We start from the raw sequence: 25,338 nt of genomic DNA on the forward strand, positions 1-25,338 counted from the left end.
CCATACCAACTCTAACGAGACAAATCAATTAAGGTGGGCTAATGAGTACTTGCACTGGACACCTACCAGACTTTCTACCTACATAATTGCGATATCTTGACCTGGTCTCCATATCTATCTCACCGTGTCCCTGACCTGTTTGGGGAAGGCAAAAAACCCACCCCACCTCTGCTAGTCTAGTGGTGAGGAAAAAATTCCTCCCCAGTCTTAAAAGAACAAAGGGGAGTAGGGAAAGTCCAAAGCAGATCATAAAACATGGTCCTACTCTGACCCCATGGATAGGAGGAGGGTGCTGATGATTGGTGATTGATGAGAAAGAGTTTTGTCTGTAATGCATGGCATGTAAATATACTTTCCTCCTCCTGGTGCACATGATGGGCCAGAGGCCACTTCCTAGTCCCTCCTTGGCTCCACTCAGAGAAGTCTGTGTCCCTCCCTTTCTCTTTCCTTGTAATCCAGATGTAGTAGGGACCCTTAAAGGCACTCCATCCTGATCTTCCTGTTGCCTAGACAGTCGCTGCATTCAGTTGCGGTGAGGACATTAGGCTTGATGTGTGTCGCCTGTGGAGCTAACTGGCTCCTATGAGTTCCTGCCTTGCCTCCTTTCTAATAATTACTATTTTAAGCGCCTTAATTTAGAAGACAAACTCATGTCTTGCTTTAGTATGTTCTTTCTGTGTTCACCAAACAGAAAAAAATGTCATAGTTCATGTGTAGGCGCTAAAAAGATCTAAAAACTGTGTGTGTGAGACCCAATAAATCAGGAATCGGACTGCTAGTATGTAAAAAACCCCAAACCCAATCTTTCATGGCAAATAATGCTATATTATAATATTTTAAATTCCAAACTATAAATCAAATTTAAGATGAATGTAACATTCTTAACTTTCTGTCCACCATCCCAGGACAGGAAAACTTTTTGGGGGTGTGGGTGGGGGAGGGGGGACTGGGTGGAGGTTAGACAGGCTGGAAAGAGACACTGACACTTGGGACATGGTCTTCTGTGAATAATAAAGGTTTGCTCCCACAAGAAGATCTCAAATGTGACTTGAGAACAAGGGCATAACATTCCATTATGCAGATTTAGTATATTAAAATTGGGTACTGCATAACAGTACATTCTTTTGATGAGATGAGAAACTGCTCAATTTAAACTTCATTTCCACTAGAATATTTTCTCATGACAAGCAAAACTGTACCTAATCAAAGGAATCTAATTTAGAAATTGTGAAGTTATCTAGTCTTTACTCTTTCATGTTATTGACAATTGCTCTGAGTCATAAACACTAAGAATAATTAATTTATTCTTGTAATGTTTTTTTGAATAATCCAATGTTTTTTGGATACTGATGGTATCCAAACCCTGAAACTATGGAATAGTCATTTTTCTACATGTCATCACAGGATATTTGATGCGGTTTTGTTTTTTAAAAGCTGTGGACTAATCAGATTTGGTTCTGGTAGAATATTCAAAATATCCTCCTAAGCATTGAAATAACAATACAAGATATGTTCCAAGAGTTTGGCTAGAAATGTTTTACAGAAATCAGTTATACCTCAGATATGTAGCTACTGTATATTGTAACCAAACAAACTTATAAGATATGGTGAATTGCCTGCTGTTCCCAAACCGTGCACAAGAATTCTTTATAATAGCAGAATGGTACAGGCAGTGGAGCCCTTGTATAAGACATTTATTTTGTGTTTGTTTTGTTTCCTGTCTTGATAAAGATTCTTTCAAAAATGGTAATATTTTTAGCATGTTGAAAATCTGTCTCAGGCAACGTTAGTTTGTACTCATCTTTCTCTCTTGTGATGCAGGCAGCTATTGAAACTCTGGAACTTCAGGAGGAAACAAAAGAAGAATCTGATGAAGAGGAGGAGGAGGATGAAGAATCTGGACGACTACGTTTCAAAACTGAACGAAAAGAAGGAACCATCATTAGGCTCTCAGACATAACGAGAGAGAGGAGAAACATTCCAGAAACTTTGGGTAAGATTCTGTGGCAATGGACTATAATAAATGACTATAATAAAAGAAAGGAAAAGATTGGATTACTTAAAACCCTATTAACCAATAAATGTTATCCTTAAGGTAAAAGAATGTAGTCTGCCATAGACTCTGCTTGTCTATATCCAAGCTGTTTGCAGCTTGTTTTCCTTGTAGCTTTAGTTCTCCTCCTCCTTCAGAATATCAGAAAAAGTATATGCTTTTTCAAAAGCCAATTCAATGTATATTCATTGAAGTGTTTCAGATTCCTTAAACCTGGCTGTCCTTTAAACAGGGGTGCTGGAACAATTTTTATAGTGGGAGTGCTGTGAGCCATTGAACCAAACTGAAAATCCTGTATACAATGTAAACCACTTCAAATCGGGGGGGGGGGAGGGGCTGCAGCACCCGTAGTTCCAGCACCTATGCCTTTAAACAGCAGTTGGCTATACACTGGGAAAATTCCACTACTGTTTTAATATTTTTACCTTTTAAAAGACCCCCTCAGATTTTTGTGTGTGGTGTAAGGCTCACAGTTCAAGTAAACATCACACTAGTTGAAAGCAACTTGCTGTGGTACGTTGGCACACAGCATATATCCAGCTGCACTGACTGTATATTTGGCACGTGTTTCAGCATTGAAGTGGGAAAGCCATTATGTGCTCAATCCTAATAAGACTTTTTCATCAATTAGCTAATAAACTGTTGTGACGTTATGTGCGATTTCAGTGAAAAAATGATAAATTGATTTTCGGCTTCCCCTTATTTGCCCAGTTTTAGTCTGTCCAAATAAAGTCACAGTGAGGTATCTTGGAGAGGGGTTCATTTCACCAAATCTTTTTATGCTCTGGATGCTGAAATATTTGATACTGTGATATAAAAAATCCCTTGTTCTGTTGGGGATCACTGAAGCTGCTGCTCATGTTGGATTTCAGATAATGGCAGCACTTTTAGTATATATTGAGGCCACAATCAATACCAGCATCTGATGTCAGAAGTGCTTGGTATTACTGGGGTTAAATGCTAAGACACAATGATCTAGAATCAAGACTGCCCAGATTCAAAATATGGCAGTCCATGATGACGATACAGATGCTGGAACACCTTTTGAAGAAGTATTTGCCATTGCGCAGTGCTCACAGTTCTGCAGAAACTAAGTATCAATTCAAACTGTGGAAAAAGGTTTGGATGTCTTCCTGAAGAGAGTCAAGGTATGAAGCAGCTAACTTGAGAAGGAATGGAGGTAGCTTATCAGATACCATTGGTCTATAAAGCATTGAGAGCAGATGGTGCTTGTAGATCTGTATGGCTGCTCTCATCAGATCTTCATAAAGACTTTCTGTAGGATGGGTGGAATATTTTTTGGAAGACTGCAGAGGCTATATTCACAAGAGCAAAGGGCACGATCCACTTTGTTTTCTCTGGTCTCTCTTCAGGCAAAGAAGGTGGCAAGGGAACGGCCTCAGCCTGGAGGTTAGCCTAGATAGTTAGTCTGAAGTCAATAATCAGGCTGCTTCTGCTTTCCTTCCAAAGAAAGCCAACGTCTCCTAAACCTCCAGGTTTTTTGAAGGGTCCCATAACAAATAGCTAGACTGCCAGTGCTTTCTTCAGAGAGCTTTTTTATGGGGGGAGAATTAAGAGCCTTTTTACCTTCAATAAACACTAGTTACTTAAGATCCAGCAAGGCAACAGATCTTGCTTCAGAGAGACTCCTCCAAATTGCCCTTCTTGAGATTCCTCTACAGTTCAACAGTAAGAGGAATAACGCTGCAAGAAATTTGATTCTTCTTGGCAAAAAGTCATTGAGTTCATGCTATTGAAAGAAGAAGGAAGGAGTTTTTATTCCAGAAATTTATTCATTCTGACAAATCCTGTCAGCAAGGACCGTGCTACAGATGTTGGCCTGATTGGCACAACAAAATTCATGGCATGTGATCCATGTCAAACCTCAGTGGATCATGAGATTTCGGTAGTTTCAAGTCAGGGGAAGACTCTTATTGAATCTGGGCAATGAATTAACTAATTAGCCATGCTTGTTTGGTATTTCGGGCAAAAATCTTTAATTAGGAAAAGACTTCCAATCCACATTGTTATAGAATGATGAATGCATCCTGACTAGGATGGGAGGAGCCTCTCCAGAGGGGCTTCACGTCCAGGCGCTCCAATAATAATGTATAAGGAGTCTAGAGATGAGGTGTGATACTGAACGCACTAAGTACCCTCAGATGTGTTTGCCTTATCTACACACAATGTGTCCCTGGCTCAATTAAAGTGATTTTTTTAAATGAAATTTGTTAAACTGATGTAAACCCTTGCATAGAATTGGTTTATAGTTGCCTAGTATTAAGGTAAATGGCAGCTGTAAACAGATTTAAGTGTATCCAGGTGGTTTTGTAACAACTGTGAATGCTTAAGGAAAAAGCTTAAAGGGAAACAGTGCTTTTATATTACAGTTTTTTCAAGTTTTTGGGTTACTTGATATATCGCTCAGATACAAGCAAAGCAAGATAAAATGACTATCCAAATATGAACTAAAATAAATGGCATTTGGTTAGTTCTATTTTTGTATTTTTTGCCAGTTGCTTTTGTTAGAACAGTTTCTGTAAATGTGATTGGTTTAATTTTTGTGTTTGTTAATGAAAGGACATACAGTAAACTACAGTAGCCGTTAAACTAACAGCAATGCAAAATTTGTCATTTGCATATAAATATCAGCTCTGCTTTTGGGATTACTGTTAATAGATATTACTGATTTAAAAATGAAACTTTGTTGCATAGCTACATCTCTTTACTTTAAAATCTGGACATAGTTGAGAAAACACTTAAAGAGAAATTAACATTTCAGTTGAAGTTACAAACGTAATTTCCATCCTGTCACATTTTGGTGACCTTTTGTGACAGCTTGTCTCTATTGGAGGGAAGCATTCTTACTTGCTGATTAAAGATGTCATTTGAAACCATTTTATTACCAGGGGTAGTGAAATTAATCTTGACACTTAGAGCCACTAGAAAAATAATTGCTGATTCACTACATTAACTGTGTATGTGTATGAAAGAGAGAACTGTGTAGTCAAGATTAGAATGTGTGTGCTTGGAAAATAAATATATAAAATGTAGAAATTATTCTCTCATGAATGATGTTGAAACTTTTCCTAAATGTTTTTTTAACAAAGAAAATGTAATAGGTGGTTTTGAAAAGATTTTAGGGAGACATGTTAAAGAAAGGATATAAAATAAGTTTCTGAGAATACTGAATTCATCCTTTAAATAAAGCTTTTTATGTACTCATTATTACCATGTAGAATTATTGACTGGCTGTATAGAGCTTACATTATGGATGGATGTATACAACAGACTTATTTTTCTTTAAGGAAAGAGCGGGAGATAATTACCTTATTTGTCCTGGTACAATCAAAAACCACCAGCATACTTCAAAGCAGCTCTGCTCCGATCTCTTGCTCTTCCCAGGAACTCTTCTCTCTAGGCTTGATTTAAAAAAAAACAAACAGTATGGCTTCCATGCTTATGGAAAGCCATACACAAAGCAGTTGGAACTATTAGTGATGCTGTACTGATGCTGATGTCAGCAAGAATATGCACAATGTAGTCTGTTTATGCTTGGTATAACATCTAACTTTGAATATACTGAGGTTTTGGTCTGAAATCTCAATGTTTCATTAAACTTGTTGCCCTTTCATACACACTCATGCAGAAATGTGTAATGTAATAAGGTTACAAGTCTGAGTGCTCAAATCAGGAAATATGCAAAATGTCACCTAATTTAACCTTGTCCTATCACTAACGCATACATAGCACCCAGTTTCTCCCTCTGATACATCCATGGCACTCCTGTTGAAAACCATTCATGTTGTACATGTGTATATTAAACAGAATTATTCTCATGGTAATTTACAGTATGTTTATCAGCATTGTTCCAAAATATTCTGTGTATGCATAGAGGATGAATGAAGGATACTATGAGAACCTTCACTTTTGCATTATCTGACTTTTGAGTGTTTAAGGCTCTGAACCGCCACATCAGTGTACAAATAGTGTACTTCTCCATTGTGTGGCGTCTTAGGCCAGACCAACACTACAGACTTCTATCAGTATAACTATGTCGCACTGGGGTGTGAATAATCCACCCCCCTGAGCAACATAATTCTACTGAGCTAATCCCTTATAGATAGTGCTATGTCAGTGGGAGAGCTTCTCCCGCTGACATAGCTACCGCCTCTCGGGGAGATGGCTTAACTATGCCGACAGCAGAAGCTCTCCCATCTGCGCAGTAGCTGCAGCACTGTATGTGAAAACAGGCCTTTGCTGATTGCAGGGGGATACCATGCAGATGCACATTTGCAGGGCTGGGGCATAAAGTTGGAACCTCAAGTTGATTTCTTTGTTCTTTTAGGAAAGCTAGAGAATTTAAACACTGAATATCTCTCCTGACCTCATAACGTACTTCCACAGTCCCACAATCAAAAATTTGTTAAATGTTTCTAAACTGCAATGAAGTAAACAAAATCGTATCCAAATAATCACTGTCTTCATAGTACACGTGTAGCAGTGCCTGCTGTAGTTTGTTGCAGAACAGTAGCCATTATATAACCCTGTTATTTTACATTCATAATTTTATGGAACTGTATTTGTTGGCTGAAAAATTGAGCAAGTTGTCTGTGCTTATGTGACCTAAAATACATTTGACAGCTGTTATCGTTTTTTAGTTCAGTGAGTAGCTTCCTCTACAGTTTAGCCACCTCTCCTTTCCCTCAACTTAACCACATTTTTGGAGACCAACACAGCTGAAATTTGAACCTTGAAACATAGCATAGGCATTATCCTGGACACACAGGAAGAAAGATGAGAGACAAGGGATGTGGTTTTAACTAGATCAGAACTTCATTAACTCGTTTGGAAACTACCTGGCAATAATGTGTCCAGTTCAGTTTGTCCTTCCTTCCATAATCTAGTCTATCTGGTGGAAAGCTGACAGCAGCCCTTCAAACCTTTTCAACTGCTCCCAGCAACCCTTTCCTGGCTCCATCTTCTCATCAGCAACTGGCAACAACTCTGTGCAAATGTATAATGAATGTTAGGGTGTCTGCAGTTTTTGCCACATTTTGTAATACTCCTCAAGTTCTAAACCCCTTTTTAAGGGCCGCCTAAAACATTACGCCACTAGTTATCGTTTCTGTTGCAAATATACAGCCTTCACAATCGAAACACACACAAAGTATCTCCAGCCAAATAAGAATAGCAGCGGGTTCCTGTTTCTGCTCCTCCCACGCCTACACATGCATGCCTCAGTCAGCTGTGAACTTGAAAGCTTAATGAGATCACTTGTAAGTAAGTTTAAAACAGGGATTTAAGTAGCTTTAGTTATTACATCCCCTGCCATTTTTGTGGCTTTATCACATTCTTACTTTAAGATTTTTCTCCCTATGGTTGTGTGAAAGACCCATACAACATGGAAAAATGACTCAGTAGGAGCAGAGCAACTGATTTATACCCAGCATGCTTTGATACGCAAACTAAACATTTTTCTCTCTAAACTTTCAATTTTAGGTATTATTTGTAATACCAGTTGAGAAAAATATTTCATACAGAAATGTGAATATCTTGATGCTATCCCTTTAAATTGTAACATTAAACATGGATTATTTCTTTTTATGGAAAAAAAGGATCTGTAAATTCATTTCCGCATACAGCAAATACATATTCTAATAGTGTTAAATTTGCACAGTTAACAAGATAAAGGGAAAAGTCAGTTTCAAAAGTTTCACCGTATTATTTATTAGAGATTTTCTAGTTATATTGCTTGTCACTAAATGGACCCCATTAAAATGTACAACATATAAAGTATCGCCTGGTGCATGCTGCTGATGAAACCTTCACTGTGTCCTAATATTTAGTACAAACTTTGTAGGTTAGTCCACACTTCTACTGTAATCTAGTGCCCTGATTCAAAGTTATCCCCTGACCCGGTTTGCCATGGGTTTTAACTTAGTTCCAGGTACCATCTACTCTGCAACATTTAGCCTTGTTATAAATGAACTGGGGGCAACTGTTGTTACCAGGTTCTCAGTTGTAGATGGGCCCAAAATCTATAGTATGTTGTGTTTAGTCTTTCTTTGTCCCCTGTAAAGTTCATATGCAGGAAAATAAACTACATAAGAGTGTGTGTATCATTTAGTTCTTTCATATTTCTCAAAAATGGCATTAGCTGAATTTGTTCAAATATTCAAAAAAGATCTTTGGCATAAGACAAACGTACAGAACAGAAGGTGAAGCATTAGAAAACTATGGTTATGGTGGAAGACTCAGCATAACCTTTACTATAGTGTTTCCTGCTGCTTCCTTTTCTGTATGTCTTTTCTGTGGATGAACAGAGAATTAAGTTACCAGTGCTGGCAGTCTAGCTCCTTTCACATAACAAACTTCTTAAACAACAAGCAACAAATGTGAGGCAGACTTCAATAGTAAAATAACATTTTCCTTCATGTTAGTTTCATTAACCTGCCACTACATGTTTACCTTTGCAGCAGATACAAATACACAAAAAGAAAAACATTGATTTTGCTTTAATGAAATGTTAACATGCCATTGCCACCTTAAGGTGATCAAAGAGCCTGCAAATTTTATCTTAGTTGTAGTGACACTTTCCTCTAGTTATAATGGTGTCCTTTCTAATCCTTACCGCAAATACCTAACATATGCATTTTTCCCATATAACAGAACTCTCAGCAGAAGCCAAAGCAGCGTTATTTGAATTTGAAGAAAGGGAAAGACAGCTTAAACAGGGACGCTACGGCTCAAGGAGAGGAGGGAGGAGAGGAGGTTCCATAATGTGTCATGGAATGGGAGAACAAAGAAGAGACAACAATGAAAGGGGAAGAATGAAGGATCACAGGCCTGCACTGTTGCCAACGCAGCCACCAACAGCGGTAACTAATGCACAGTATTTTCTTTATGGAATTGGTACTTTTAAGAAAATATTTATGGCAGTTATTACTCTGATTTGTAGAACTTTATGTAGCTCCTTGTCTTGCAAAACTGGGGTGAATTTTAGAAAAACTTTACTATTCTTAATCATTCACAAAGATTTAAAAACCCCAAGCCTTAATTTACTGCTGCCCCAGTGGATCTTAAGGTAACATGGGCTTCTCACCGTCTTGTGATTAGAACTTGACACACATTTTTGACCAAAACATTTGTATGTGAAAAATACAGATTTGGTAACACTGAAATATTCCACAAATCCGTAGATTCCATGTATTGTTTTGGTCAGTGAAAATTTTTTTTAAAACCCCCAAACAATGGAATTTAGACATTTTTTTGCAATTGAACTGTTTTGAATTTTTTCATTCAAAATGACTTTTTGTTTTGAAGTTTCCTTTAATTTAAGTTTTAAAAAATTAAAAATGTTAACTACTCAAAATCGAAATGAAACGCGTTGTTTGTGTCCCCCCCCAAGAAGTTGTTTTTTTCAACTTCTCGATTGCAGAAAATATTGAATAAAAAAAAAAAATTGTTTGACCCAAAACTCATCTTTTCTTCCCTGATTGTTTGGACTTGCCAGCAAACCCAAAAATAATCCATTATTTTCCCAACTATAGTTGTGATTGTGGAAGTATGAGACGGGTCACGTTTCTACTTCAGAGTTTGATACCTTGGTATATCAAAGTATCCAAATTTCAAGCATTTTTCAAATGACGCAAGCAGATAATCAGGCTCTCTGTTTTTTTGCATCAACAGAGAGGAACAGGTTAACTCCAGTTGTATAGGAAAGCCACCTCTGCATTTGAGATTGTTCAGTCCAACATTACTGGTTGCTACTTATCCTAGCATGGAAAAAATGTGACCAGATATTTCCTTTTCTGTTGAATTCATTCTGGTGACTTTCAAGATTCTGTTAAAATAGTGATGTTACTTAAAACTCAGTATTTTTATATTTCTAATATTGTACATTATGCTGAGGGGAAAATAAAAACCTAGAGCTTGTCTAGACTACCATTTTGTCAGTATAACTTACATTGTTTAGGGGTGTGGAAAAAACACACCACTGAGCAACATAAGTTACACTGACAGAAGTGCCAGTATGGGCAGTGCTATGTCAGCGAGAGAGCTTCTTCTGCTGACATAGCTACCGTTGCTCGTGGAGGTGGTTTTACTATGTCAGTGAGAGAGCTCTCTCCCGTCGGCATATAACGGCTACATGAGTGATACTATAGCCACGCAGCTGCATCAGTACAGCTGTGCCTCTGTAAGCTCACTAGTGTAGACAAGCTCTCAGAGAGGAGTCGTCACCCACCATGGAAATGTAGTCACCTGTGGGGTAGCACACAGCAGTTTTCTACATCAGCAATACTACACAATGGTTTTCTAAGATTACAGGTGAAGTATAACTTCTGTAATTGAAATTACTAGGGAACTTAGGTAGGCAGATTAGTTACCCACATTGGAATTTGGCCAGGTTCTTGGAGTTAATGCCTCTGTTATAAAAAATGCCATGGGAACAACAATGACCACAAATGATTACATCTTAATTTAATATCTTATCCTAAAGAGAACACTTGAGTGGTCAAGAAATTAGAATTATTTTTTGTTTGTTTTTGTGAAGTACTGTTATCTGGTATCATAGAATCATAGAATATCAGGGTTGGAAGGGACCTCAGGAGGTCATCTAGTCCAATCCCCTGCTCAAAGCAGGACCAATCCCCAGACAGAGATTTACCCCACTTCCCTAAATGCCCCCCCCCCCCGGATTGAACTCAGAACCCTGGGTTTTAGCAGGCCAATGCTCAAACCCCTGAGCTATCCCTCCCTGTTCCTAGATTAGTCGGTGTATGGGTATGATAGAGGTGATGCATAAAAGTGAGGGAGCAAGGTTTTACACTGGAAATATTAATTAAACCATAACAGACTGTTAGTAGGTACTACAGTAATACTTGATGGTTCAAAACATGCATGTCAATATTTCATGTTGTAGAGCAGAAGGTGGGGGGGGGACATAAATCACCTTTGTTTTTTCACCTACTATATTGCTGAAGTCTTCAATTAATTGATGTATTTAAAATTTAAATCTAATAATTTTATTATAAGCCTTTCTGTGCTCTCATCATCAAGGTATCAAGACACATTTGTTTATGTACATCTGTGACTCTTCATGTGGAGAAATGCTATCCTACCCTCCCCACCCCTCCCACCCAATACTTTGAAGCTACTTGTTCAAGTCTGCAGGTTATGTTTAGTTAAATGTGACTTTTCCCTGCAGCTACATCCTTTAGTGAATCCAAGTACTTACACTGGAACAAAGTACAACAAAAAGATGCCAGTTTTCTTAACGAGGTCCTACCCCTGTACAGTGATCAGATGCTAGTGGATTTATTATGGTATCTAAACTGTGCTTCCTAATGACGCATACAAGCAGAGCTAATTGTTTGGTACTAACATTGCAGTTGATCCTCACTAGTAATGCAAGCCATTCTGCACCATATGTTAGTTTTTTTTCCCTACTTTTGTTCATTTTCTGACAGCTACACCCGGTACTTGACAGTGACATTTTATTCTCATCTGTCTTTTAAATTTTGTTTGGATACTGGTAACATTCCATGTGCTAGGCTCTGGCCCCAGACATAAGAATGAACAATCTCTTACCCCTTCCTTTACTACTTGTTTCCTGCCTATTTTCCCTTCATGCAGACATTTTTTTGCTTTCAAATTATTCCTTCCCATGCTGGTAGGTCCAATAATTTCAGCTGGTTTAATGATAGGAATAGGAGGTGTCTTTCTTTGAAAATTAGGCCTTGAACATTCTCAAAGAATCCCCGTTGTATTTTTTGTTACTGATTTTCCTTTTTTACATCTGTGTACTTGGATTTTAACTGAATGGATTTTGGTTTTTTTTGGTTATTTGCAGGGTCATTCACAGAGGTTAATTCCTCCTCACCAGCAGCAGCCTATTAGGAGTCTGTTCCAGCAGCAACAGCTACAAACGCTGCTTCCTATGCAGCATCAACACCATTCATCTCCTCCTCCAGGACTACATATGCCACCCCAGATAGAAACACCTGGAATAATGATGACTCCACCTCCAGTGACACCCCAACAACCGAAGAACATACATATAAACCCACATTTCAAAGGGACAGTAGTGACGCCTGTGCAAGGTGAGTGTTCTGAATATTGTAAGTTTTGTGTTAGTGTTTCCCTGATCCCTGCACTGGCAATGCTATCTACAGGGTCGGTTTTCTGTGGTCATTCAGTCATAACCTACACAAACTTATTTCAGGCTAAAATTCTCCTTGCTTAATCATAGAGGAAATATTTTGCCAAAGTTAGTAGTTTGTTGAAAAAACAAAGCCTCTTCCACTTCTAGCTCTTCTTTAAAATGACACTTAAGGTAAAACTTGCATTATCCTGTAATAAAGAGCAATTGAATTGCCAGCTGTAAAGAAGATATATTTTAATAGTGGACATCAGTTTTTAAGAACTGGCTAAGCATTGCAGTTTAAAATTTCACAAGTGACATACTAGCTTCAGCAAGGCACTCTCAGATCATCTACCCAACTATTTGTGTGTGAATATACTGTGACACCCCTCAAACTGCAATTATTGTGTGAAAGGTACAAGCTGCATCCATGTTATTTATGATGAATTTGACATGATATGCTCTGTTCTTTTCTCAGCTCCACTGCTTTCAATGGATTATTTGATTCAAAGCCTGAGAATTAAACACTTTTTCCATAACTTATTTAATTCAAGCACCCATTGCTGGGCAACTTTTCTGAGAACTTGCAACAAGGGTGTTGAAGTTGCAACTTCTTTGGCTGTGTTGAATCTGAGACCATGTCTACACTTAACGGGGATGAACGCTGCTGTGATCAATGCAGCGGGGGTTGATTTAGCGGGTCTAGTGAAGCCCTGCTAAATCGACAGCAGAGCGCTCTCTGGTCGACTCGGTACTCCACCGGAATGAGAGGAGTAAGGTAAGTTGACGGGAGAGCATCTCCCATCGACGCACTGCTGTATAGACACCGCAGTAAGTCAACCTACTAAGTCGACTCCAGCTACATTATTCACTTAACTGGAGTAGCATAATTTAGGTCTACTTACCCCAGTAGTGTAGACAAGGCCTGAGACTAAAGAAAAGAAATACTTGTATAATTTGAAGTCTCTTTGTGACTGTAGTCAGCACTAGAAAAAGCAAATATTTTTTTACCTTCTGATCTGATAGATATTTTGTCCTCAAATGAGCAGAGGTCCTTGCCTAAAGCTAACTTTCTGCTTATCGTTCTGTCAAATAAAGGAAAGTTGGCAGGACTAGGGGCTTTGCCAATTGGGAGAAATCTCAAGTATGTTAGTCCTGTATCAGATCTGCTTCTCAGAGATGGGTTTCAGAATGGAGATTTTAGTTTTCCATATCTAATAAAAGCAATACTTCCCACCTAGTCAGTCAGTATACCTGCAATAGTCCAGAAGCTCCTTAGTCTTGGATGAATCCCTTTTGTTCAACCTTCTTAAGATTTCCAAAGCAACTGCTGAAGGTATTTGTTTTATGAAAAGCAAAGAATCCCATTCAGCCTGTCCCACACCTCTTCAACTAATCAATGAAAGTCTTGCATCCAGATGGACAGCCTCCCTCTTCTAATTCCAGCAAACATCATTTGGGGATTTTTGCTCTGTCTGACCTCAAAAAGCATACCAGCACTTCCTCCATCTACCCTTTTATTGCTTTCTTCTTTATATCAGTGATTACAGATACTGTCAGTATGTTGCTCACACTGGACCTTGCCACAGCACCCATAGTATTTTCTAAAATCTTGGTCATGCCAGTGGTACCTCTTCATCTCAAATATGGCTTTTGTTGTCTTGATTTGTTGATCAAAATATCGCCTTTCAACAACTTCTTGTAAGCTCTGCGAATTCAAAGTTCAAAATGAATTTGTAATCTCTTTTCAAAAATTCATCTCTGCTCAAGATCTCTTGTGTGGGAGCTCATTTTTTTAGCCAGTGAAGGGTCTAGCTCTATTCCCAGGAGATAGGCACCTGAAGAATGAGTCTTGTAACCTTTACATATTAGAATATCAACTTGACAAAGTTTTTGCCTTCTAGGTCTCATGATTTGTGTTGACACAGTTCATTGATCTCTTCTTCATCTGAAACTCCAGCAAATCTTCCTTTTTTTTCCTGAACTGACCATCAATAAGACAATTTAACACTTGTGTTAGTGGACATGCGGAAAACTGCTAAATACAGTCCTCTATGTAGACCAAAATAATAGATTCTAGCTTGTTTGGTTGGAAATCCTGGTCTGTTGAGATGGCTTTAACTCAAATCCAGCTATTCATCATTCTCTCAGATTGTAGCAGTAGATTTACTGTCACTTGAATGCCTACAAAGTGTATACTTATGGAAGATGACAATAGGATGTCAGTAGTGTAAATCTTGAAGGGGGGAGACAAAGGATGATACTCCTCAATGAAGAAAAATACAGTTTTAGTAACACATATCCAGCACAATTAGTTGTTCAAGCGGACTGACTGAGTCACCATTCCTTTAGCTCAGGTAAGTGGGAGACAGAGACCCAAATATTAAAGGAAATTTAGACCTATTTTCCCAAAATAGGTGTTTGTATTGGCCATCAATAAAACAAAATATTCCTTATGCTCAGTTTCTGATATCTCTGTATGGTACCACAATAGCAAAAGACTGGTCAGTTGACAACTTCAGCATGCGGTGAATGGGTCTTTGACTGTATGACTACCTCACAACTTAATATTGGCATCACAAATAACTATCCCACCAAGGATTTTAGGGCCACCAAAGTTCAGAAGTGAGCTACCAAACTGTCTCTTAGTAACTTACTAAATTGCTATGCGGTGACTCAATTTTATCCTTTAAAACTAACTTTAAATTAAAGCAATTTTCTGGTTTGTCAGAAAAAAATACTATTAAAAAAATCCTTTAAAACATGAGACAGGGATGGTTTCTGCTGTCTCTTTAAATATTTCCTGGTCATTTACCATCAGATGATATTTACTTCCATTCTTATTTAAAATCCTGTCCAACACTGTGCTGTTTTAAAATGTTATACCACCAGTTCTTCCACTTCTATCATTAAAAATTTGTGCATTAATTTGATGTTCCGAAAAGAGTGCTGGTTTGAGCCATCTTTGCTGCCTCAGCAGAGAGGCCAAGGATTGAAAGGATTTGAACTATCATCTTTCACGAGCATTAAATTCATTTGTGTGTTTAAAAAAAGGGGGGGGGGGGCACTGCCAGAGGCACTATACCAAAACAGATAATGACAGTTGAACAGAATGCTGGCCTATTTTTTGTGTGTTCCTTCCTATACAGCTTTTTTTTATTGCATATAGGCCCTGACCTGTAACACGTAAGCTATTTTAGTCATGGTTCTGTCAAACTCCCTATCTTTCCAAATTGGATGATGATTGTATGATACTGACAGGTGTTCAGGAAGAACTAAGATGAGACCATCAAACTGATTTTCACCTGTAACCTAATACAGAGGTTGAACGCAATCTTCCAAAGGTGAAAAGTTAGTGCATTTAGCCCAGTATGTCAATATATAAAATAGTAAAACAGAAATATGCAACAGAAGTGTATGGAAGTTAGACATAGGTGTGAGCTAAGAAAAGTTACTAATGCATTAGTTCTTGTATCTTACTCACTTTATAAGAAGTGAAGTTTGAGAAATCTTTGATAGGAGTTGGATTCCCCAATATGGAATTTGCTAATTCAGTGATGAAGTGTCAAGTGCTACTAATTGCTGTGAATACCACTAAGAATTTATGTATGCAGTGTAGTTGTAGCCCAGTTGGTCCCTGGGTATTAGATACAAGGCCGGTGAGGTAATACTTTCTTTGGATGACTTTTCTTCTAATGTTAATTTCTCCTGTTCAGAAACGTAGTATAGTGGCCTCCATCTAAAGTCAGTATTTGATAACTGACCATTAGAGATGTATGGGAAATAATTTCTCCATCCTGGGAAAATTTTGGAAAGGTCATCCCAAATTAGGATAAAATTTCTCATTTCACAGACTTGCAATCAGAAAGAAAAAATTGTTTTGGGTCAGTCAAAATGTGTTTTATTTTGATAGTTTCAAAATGCTTCATTTTAATTTCAACCTCTATATATATATTTTTTTTTTTCTAAAATTAGCTCACATTTTGAAGTGGAAAAATGGAAATTTTCATGTAGAAAATGTCCAAATGGAATGTTCCAACAATTTCAAAACTTTTTTCCAAAACTTTTTTGAAGCAGCAAATTTGTTCAAACCAACCCTGTTGAGATAAATCTGCATTTTCCAATGGAAAAAAATATTTTCTGGAATGTTTCCCAACCAGCTCTAGTTACTACATCAGTTGAGATGTTCTCTTGTGCACCATATAGGCAAGAACTTTGGTAATTGTGTGTATTGTGGTTTTGTTAATAACAAGAAGCTCGTTAATATAGAGAAGTGCTGATCCACTGCTGAAGTTTTGAAATTCAGTTTTTAACAGCTTTCTGTTTTTGAGGCAGGGGATCCTTTGCCTGCTGCAGGCTTTTATAGAAAAGTTATTTTTCATTTGAGATATTACACTGATTCTGTGAATATCACAAATCGAGTGTGACCCTTCTCAACCTGCAAGGTGTTTAAGGAAAGAACCTTGTGTGTGTGGAATGTCCCATTCAGTAATGTTAATAGGAGACATCAGAGCATAATTCTGAACTTCTTACCCTCTCCCTCCCATTTTAGGTTCTCTGTAGTCATTCCAGCTCCTGATCCGCTGTGATGCCTTAGCATGTATAGCGTTAGGATACTATAAAGACGCACTGAAGCGTGGAGTCTGTCGGGGGTCACAGTGACAATCTAGGGCCTTGGCTACACTGGCAATTCACAGCGCTGCACTTGCTGCGCTCAGGGGTGTGAAAAAACACCCCCCCGAGTGCAGCGAGTGCAGCGCTGTAAAGCGCCAGTGTAATCAGCGCCTGCAGCGCTGCACGCTCTCTCGCAGCACTGCAAGCTATTCCCCTCGGAGAAGTACTTGCAGTGCTGCGAGAGAGCTCTGGCGGCGCGACTATACTTGCGCTTCACAGCGCTGCCGCGGCAGCGCTGTGAATCCGCGAGTGTAGCCAAGGCCTAAAAGGGTCAGAGGGAGAAGAATCTAGGATGTATATGTTGAATTCCCTCTTTTTTGCATTTGCAGCATTGTTTAAATGCTGTATGGTTATGTCATTTAGATCCACCTTTACAGGCCTAAAAGAGTGTACTGCCTTCAGTTTGGCCATATGTAGTTTTTTTCCCCCTCTGTCAACAGGGTTTTTAATTCTGGAAAATTCAGGATTGCATTATCTAAATTATGCTAGGAGAATATTAATTGCCTGTTGAATGTTGGAAACAAAACTTGTCTCCTCTCAGCTAATTTTAGGGACTGTGGAGCACATGCTTAGTTCTTAAAGGTAAACATAACCAGCCGTGATTAAGATCTGCTACGTGACTACTTTTGGAGAGAAAGTCAACAACTGTTAGGTAAAATAAATTGTATTAAAAGGTGTTTCTTGTTTCAGTGCCCTTGTTGCCAGTCCCAACCCAGCCAAGACCTGCTGTAGGACCCCAGAGATTTCCTGTGAGTAGCAGCTGCTTCTTCTTCTGTGATATGGATAAGCATACATTTGCAAAGAAATATTAATATAGCAAATAAAAGCTGTTCCAATGAAATATAGTTTTAAGGATTTGTAAATATTGACAGTAATCTCCGCAGTTGAAAATGTTTGTTAAAAGCTTAAGGTCAATGGATTTTTGAGAGCAGAATTAATTCTATTTAACTGTAAAATTGTTGAACCGGTCTCTCCAAAGGGAGAGGTACAAATGCATCTTGTCTTAGAGAACTTTTTTTCATTTAACTACTGGCATCCTTTAAAAAGGCTGTTGGGGGCGGGGGCGGGATCTCTCCGGCTAAAAAGCTCCATATTTTTATTTTTAGTCTAAAATCAGTGCCTTATTTTCTGCTTAGTTTAAGCATTTAAAAGGTTTCATTATTTTTTATATCAAAAATGGATTTGGCATTGAATGATCGATCCTTCCCTTCTTGCTTATCTTTGGCTTCCAAAACATACTAGCCATCTTTTAGCTCTTTCTCTAAACTAATCTGACCGCCTGACTTATTCTGAGTGGACGAAGTGTGCAAAATCACTTGTTCATAGTTTTCCAATTTGTGGTAGTTTTCATCTTAATCTATTGTGTTGTATCATTTTAATTACTTACAACTGTTCACATAGAGTATCAAATCATTTAAATGAGTAATTTTTGTGTAATGTTGCCTTCATTTGCCAAAACTTGGAGACCCACACATGCTTTTCTTGTACTTGAAGTTGTACATGGGAAAGCTAAACTTTGGTAATATATGGAATCTGGAAGGGGGAAGTAAATGTTCATGTATCAAAATATACTAATATACAGCGTTCATCTGTATAGAAATCAGTTGTAGCTGGAAAAGGCAGATCACAAAAAATTGTGCTGGTTTTGTGATTTCCATATGCATATAGTATGAGGATTATTTCTGTGCAGAATATTTCCTCTCAAAGATCCTTATCCATTCAATTACTTATGCTTGTTCATTTTGTACAGTTACTGATAGTCATATTCATTACCGTAGAATCTGTTTTATGAAGTATAAAAAATGTTAAACAACCTAAAACAAACTCTAACTTTACAAAGTCTGGTTATCATTTTACCCAATTTTGTCATACTTCTGTGAAATTTCTATACTCCAGGTTACCACAATTTGACTGTGGTGTAACTAGAGGAAATACTTTTATCTGAGCAAGTCCGAGTGCAAAACATAGAAATCTTCCTAGCATTTAAAAATGTTAATTTTAATTGTTTTGTGAAAATTGGAATTGTTGTATCCCTGAATCTTGCACTTTGTTTTCCTATGATATATATTTTAATTGATCTGCTAGTGAGCAAATTTTGAAATGAAAAGAAATCGGAGGAAGAAAGAATGTATAAATCTGTTGTATTTGACATCCTTGAAAATGTGTTTACACCAACATATTAAAATTTCTTTAAATAGGTTGTACAATTAGAATTTTTAAAATATTTTTTCCTATTTGCAGTAGACAAATACTAACTAACATACATATAGCAAAATAATTTATATACAGCACAACTTTTAAATGGAATAAAATAACAAAGATTCAGCTTACTTTTGATATAGAATTGTATTCCTCTTCTGGATAGGAATATTTTTCTCTTCTTCCCTAGAAGTTTCCCTAGAGAAAATGGGGCATCTTTCTCATGTAAGCATGACACTGATACTTGCTGTAATATTAAGTAGCTGATATTCAGAGCTAAGAAAATTCTTTTGGTTAGAGTCTTTCCATTAAGTGGAGAGGCAGTGCATTGTAGTAGACAGAGCACTGGACTGAGATTCAAGAGACCTGGGTTCTATTCCCGGCTCTGCCACTGGCCTGCTGGGTAAGACTTGGGTAAGTGACTTCCATTCTCTGTGCCTCAGTTACCCGAATCTGTAAAATAGGGCTAATGATACTGACCTCCCTTCTAAAGTGCTTTACAACTGTTTACATAGAGTACCAAAGCCTCTAGGTAAGAGGTAGGTATGAGTAGCATTATACATATTTCACTTTTGTTTTATCAAATGTAGTATATAGCTGTTGAACTCAAGTCAAATTTACCTTCAGATTTGAAAGTTCTAGGTGTTCCATTTATCTGTTCAGCCTGTTTTCCATGAAAATAAAATATGGTGTGAAATTTGCATAATTATCAGAGGTATAACATTTTTAAAATATCTGTGTCTGGAAGAAATGCTTTTGTTGTAGAGCAATTTTTTTTTGCTCTGATGCATGTTAAAATCTGCAAATATTTCTATTCTATTCTTAGTTGATGTATATTTTAACAGGTAAACCAGCAGTTAGAAAACTTTGCAAATATGGTTTAAAAAAACCTGTAAGGTTGAATAAAATGTTAGAATTCCTGTAAGTCTTTATGACTGAGAGAAAGAAGTCTTTGAACTTGATTTTTCTGCTCCTTTATAGGACCACCTAAACAAAGGACATGTGTAGTCCACAAAGCAAATCAGATTTTTTGAGTTTTCATTTTCAAGCTGCATAAGTGTTTCTAAAAATTGTTTGGGACTGTAGTTGATTTTTTTTTAGTATATGAGAACATGTAATCATTCATTTTTAAAACCTTTAGTGTTAAATTCAGCCCTTCTGTAAGAGGACACAATTGTATTGACTTCAACAAAGTTGTACCAGGGCTGTGTTTGGCACATTGAGCTTCATGTTATAAGAAATTGGTAGAAAGCATAATGCAGTGCTTACAATGATTGGAGTTGAGCAGTGATTGGAATTGAGACAATTGTTAAACAAATCACTTGCCACTAAATACAGATTTTGATACTGCATTTTCATATTCAGTTGCCAATAGTAATAAGTAAAACTTTAACATTTTCATCCCTACTTATTTATTTAAAGCTTTGTCCCTTGGGTGTTTTGGGAGGAAGTGGGGAGAAGACATAAATAGAATTACTTTTTTGGCCTTCTACACATTCCTTCTGGTTATTTCCTAACATATGGCGTAATACAGAATCAGAGTAAAATCTTGGAATACTAAAGGAGTATATCAAGTACCTCATTGTCTAGCATTTTTCCTTTCAGTAAACAGGGACTACTTTGTTTAGTGTGCAAACAAGTCTTTATCAATAATCATATTAAACTCATTGGAAACTGAGTAGATAATGGTTCTGAAATGGGGCTGTCAGCCGAAGGCTATGGCACACTTGCACACAGGGTAAATATTAAAATTGTCGGTTCTGAAGAGTGCCTGTCATTCTATAAAAATTGCTGAAGACTCCATAGGTTTCCATTGTATTCCAGATCTTATTAGTTTGTGGCAATAAAATGTATGCAGAGATTTTAATCAGCGTGCAGTTGACACTATTTAATTCTTCCAGTTATTTTTAAATAGTCTATTTAAAAAAACAGCACATTAAGCTAAGACATTCCACTGAGCCTTCCACTAGGTCTTATGTTATCTATGTATCTTGGGCTTTAAGCAAATCAGAGCAGGGGATTGACTTTAGCTTTTGTCTCAAAGTGCCAATCATATAGTTGTCATTTAACAAATAACTAGTATCTAAAAGCCCATTCTCTCGCAGAGGTGTGGCAACTGGGCCAAATAATCCACTGTCGTCTCATACAGCCAGTGAAATTGCTGTAGAATAAAGGTGGTAATTTGTTGTCTTCTCTGATATCAGTGGTCTAGGACTCTTGGCATGGCATTGATAAATGCCCTACTTTAGCTGTACACTGCATGGATATAATTAGTAAAGTCAAAATGTCTGAGAACTTAAAAATTGGATGGTAACACACTGCGAATCCCAGTGATGATTGAACGAAGTGATAATCTATACCAAAAGCTCTCAGGCTCATGCTTGTACCTTTCCCCATTGCTTCACACTGATTCAGCCGACATTCTAGTGATAATCTGGGATTTTATTATATAGATAGCCAGCCAAAGATCTGCTCAGATGACTCTGCCATTTTTGGCAAAACTGACTGAAGGCTTTACCCATGGAGCAATTAACTAGGCCTTCTGTATTTTTATTACTGTTTCCTGGCCATATTATTTTATATTACAGTAGTGCAGATATCCCAATCACGGTTCAGGACCCCATTGTACTAAATGCTGTTCAAATGAATAAGACGATGACTGTGCTTGCCACAGAGAACTCATAATTTAAGACAATAACAAAATGTAACAAGCAGATGGGGGACACTGTGGGGGTGAGGCAAAAGAAAGGGAGGAAAAATTAAAAGTAAAAGGGGGACATCTTTCATAAATCAATGGTTTTATTATCCCTAGGTTGCCACCAGTCCAACCTGATGGCTTAAGATCCTCCTCAGTGGCTATAAATTGGCAGAACTTCATTGAAATACTGACTTCAGTGGAGCTCTGCCAACTTACTCCAGCTGAGGAGGCTGGCCCCAAGGTCTTCATAGGTGATGACTTGGACCTTGTGCATTTGAAAACTCTGTCAGCAGCTCTCTCAAGAACCATTCTTGAACATTGTTTTTGCTATTAAAGATTCTAATTTTCCCATGGCCTGGCCACTAGGACCCAACTTAACAAGAAGCCATTTTGCAAATGGTGTTATAAACTGGGTAGTGCATAGAAAAACTGTCTTATAGCATTAATGTGCAAAAGTACCACATTTCTGACAGGAAAACATGTTTACATATGGTTCTTTAGTAAGCTACTAGGCTCTGTTTTTACAGAGCTGGGAACCATGCTAGCAAAGTCTTTAAACGCTATTTGGCCAGGAAGTATAAGCAGATAAACAAGGGCAGGGGAGGGGTGAAAGCCTAGTCAGACAGTCCAGCTCTATAGCCGTTATTCCACAACTCCACCCAGGATAGAACAGTCATCCCAAAAGACATTTTTGACTGGATTTGGACCATTCCTTGCGGTGGTAATAAATGAGTTTAAAAGTAAAAAGGGGTACTGTGATGTTGTGCAGTCTATATGGATTTATAAAAACATAATAAGTGAATATAATGTAACTGGAATAGTTTTATAAAAATATAAGTGAATATAATGTAACTGGAATATGCTTCATGCAAAAGGTCTCTTGTAAGGTATCATTACAAAGCTTATAATCTACTGAGTGTGATCATCCCATTTGTATAAATGTACCACTCTTGTATCTAAAACTAGAAATATGAAATATAACTCTGAGGGCCTATTGTAATTATGTAAAGTGTGGGCCATTAATGACGGTTTGGAATCTTGATGACTCCCATTAACACAGACCATTGTCTGCAGATGGCTGTGTTTACCTGTTAGTCTTCCTGTATGTGTGTGTGCTGGCAAGTGGGCAGTGAAGTCTTGCAGTGACATGTGATCATGTCACCTGAACTGGAATCCATCTTTAACCTGGTGGTTTTCCAGTGGGCGGGGGGAAACCCAGAGAGACAAAGAGTTCCCGCCTTATGCAAAAGATATATAAAGGGGTGGAAGAGAACAGAGGGAGGGAGGAGCCATCATAAAGAATCCCCTAGCTATCACCTGAGCTGGAACAAGAGCTGTACCAGGGGAAAGAATTGTGCCCAGGCCTGGAAGGTGTCCAGTCTGAGAAAAACTTACTGAAGCATCTCTGAGGGTGAGATTATCTGTATTTAGTTTGATTAGACATAAATTTGCACATTTTATTTTATTTTACTTGGTGACGTACTTTGTTCTGTCTGTTACTACTTGGAACCACTTAAATCCTATTTTCTGTATTTAATAAAATCACTTTTCATTTAGTAATTTACTCAGAGTATGTATTAATACCTGGGGAAGCGAACAACTGTGCATGTCTCTCTATCAGTGTTATAGAGGGCGAACAATTTGAGTTTGCCCTGCATAAGCTTTATGCAGGGTAAAACGGATTTATTTGGGTTTAGACCCCATTGGGAGTTGGGCATCTGAGTGCTAAAGACAAGCACGCTTCTGTGAGCTGTTTTCAGGTAAACTTGCAGCTTTGGGATAAGTGATTCAGACCCTGGGTCTGTGTTGGAGCAGACTGGAGTGTCTGGCTCAGCAAGACAGGGTGCTGGAGTCCTGAGTTGGCAGGGCAAACAGGAGCAGAGGTAGTCTTTGCACATCGGGTGGCAGCTCCCAAGGGGGTTTCTGTGATCCAGCCCGTCACAGGTACTAATTAATAACTTCAACCAAAAAGCCTGTCACCATAATTTCCCTCTTGTATGCCAAATCACCATCCTGTCTTCTTTCAAAACTCTCCGTAAAGTGCACTCAGTCCTTCAAGCCTGAAGGTTAATCCATTAAACATTGTAGACTAAAAAGAAGAAAATATTCTGATATTGGGCCCTCATATGGTCAGTTGAGATACTATGCTTAAATTGTGTTTTCGTAGGTTCTAATACCATTGATACAAGGACCATGTTTCCAATGTGTTGTATGACATCAAATATAACAATGCTCAGCACTTACATGGCATTTTCCAGCTGTCAATTTTAAAGTGCTTTACAAAGGTTGGGTAAGTGTTCTTATCCCCATTTTGGCATAAAATGGGAGAGATAAGATCTCTTGGCAGAACTCTCCTGTCTTTCTCACTGCCAAATTAGAAAGCCCAAACAGCCAAATCAGAAGGAGATTTTTAATAATTAATAAAACAATTGCTCTGAGAAGAAAATCCAGCAGAGCCTGCCTTTTAACTGCTGGAGGCGGAACAGAGTGGATGGCATCTACACATGTGAGGGCACACCCATCCTTCCCTTACTGGAAAGCTTGGTTCTGTCTCTGAACAAGCTGCAAACAGGATGCAGACCTTCCCATTGGAAGAATGGAAATTTTCAGGGAAGTCAAGATACATTTTCCTACAGTTCAATTTTGCAGCTGGGAAACAGGCACAAAGAAGCCAAGATTTTCCAAAATAGTTGCTTAGGCCTGGTCTACACTGGAGGGGCGGGGGAGGGATTGATCTAAGTTACGCAACTTCAGCTATTTGAATAACATAGCTAAAGTCAACGTACTTAGATCTACTCACCGCGGTGTCTTCACTGCGGAGAGTCGACAGCTGACGCTCCCCTGTTGACTCTGTCTGCGCCTCTCGCTCCGGTGGAGTACCAGAGTTAACAGGAGAGTGCTCAACGGTCGATTTATCGCATCTAGACCAGACGCGATAAATCAACCCCCGCTGGATCAATTGCTGCCTGTTGATCCTGCGGGTAATGTAGACAAGCCCTTAGTTAGGCCCCTAAATATATATTTTGGCACCTAAATAAGAGGCCTGATTTTGAAAAGTGTAGTGCAGCCAGGAATACCTATAAGCATTTTGGAAAAGTCTACCCTAAGTGAGTTAGGCATCTAACTTAGATGCTTTTGAAAATCCTACCCATTGACTTCAAGTGGCAAAGTCAATAGTAGGTGCTGGCTGCTCAGCACTTTTGAAGATCAGACCCATTAATTGTAGTTTGAATTTGTAATATGAATTTATTAGCTTAACAGTAGGGAATGAATTTGAAAAATTTCATGTTTAAGTGACTGCCTTGATCACGGTTGTGCAACAAGTGAGTCATCATAGATTCATAGATTCATAGATTCTAGTACTGGAAGGGACCTCGAGAGGTCATCGAGTCCAGTCCCCTGCCCGCATGGCAGGACCAAATACCATCATAACACTATATAAATACAATATTAAATATGTGTTCTGAATTTAAGCAAATGTTTGACACAGTTGGCTAAAAAGTATTTGTTCTCTAGCAAGAACTTTAGCTTTGTGCTGAAGTAACAACCTATGGTGCAGACTGTTTC

At 38.1% G+C, this 25,338-nt stretch overlaps 1 protein-coding gene across 15 annotated transcripts in view; it reads left to right on the top strand.

Moving 5' to 3' along the window:
- Positions 1–25,338, top strand: part of RBM33 (RNA binding motif protein 33) — a 145,419-nt gene that overhangs the window by 39,105 nt on the left and 80,976 nt on the right. For all 15 annotated transcript variants that reach the window (XM_024100986.3, XM_065582738.1, XM_065582739.1 and 12 more), the window contains 4 exons: positions 1,822–1,993; positions 8,726–8,934; positions 11,910–12,159; positions 17,565–17,623. In XM_024100986.3, the coding sequence (XP_023956754.1) occupies positions 1,822–1,993; positions 8,726–8,934; positions 11,910–12,159; positions 17,565–17,623 (690 nt within the window). The remainder of the gene's footprint in view (positions 1–1,821; positions 1,994–8,725; positions 8,935–11,909; positions 12,160–17,564; positions 17,624–25,338) is intronic.

The sequence above is a fragment of the Chrysemys picta genome, chromosome 2 (assembly GCF_011386835.1).
Source record: "Chrysemys picta bellii isolate R12L10 chromosome 2, ASM1138683v2, whole genome shotgun sequence".
NCBI lineage: Eukaryota > Metazoa > Chordata > Testudines > Emydidae > Chrysemys > Chrysemys picta.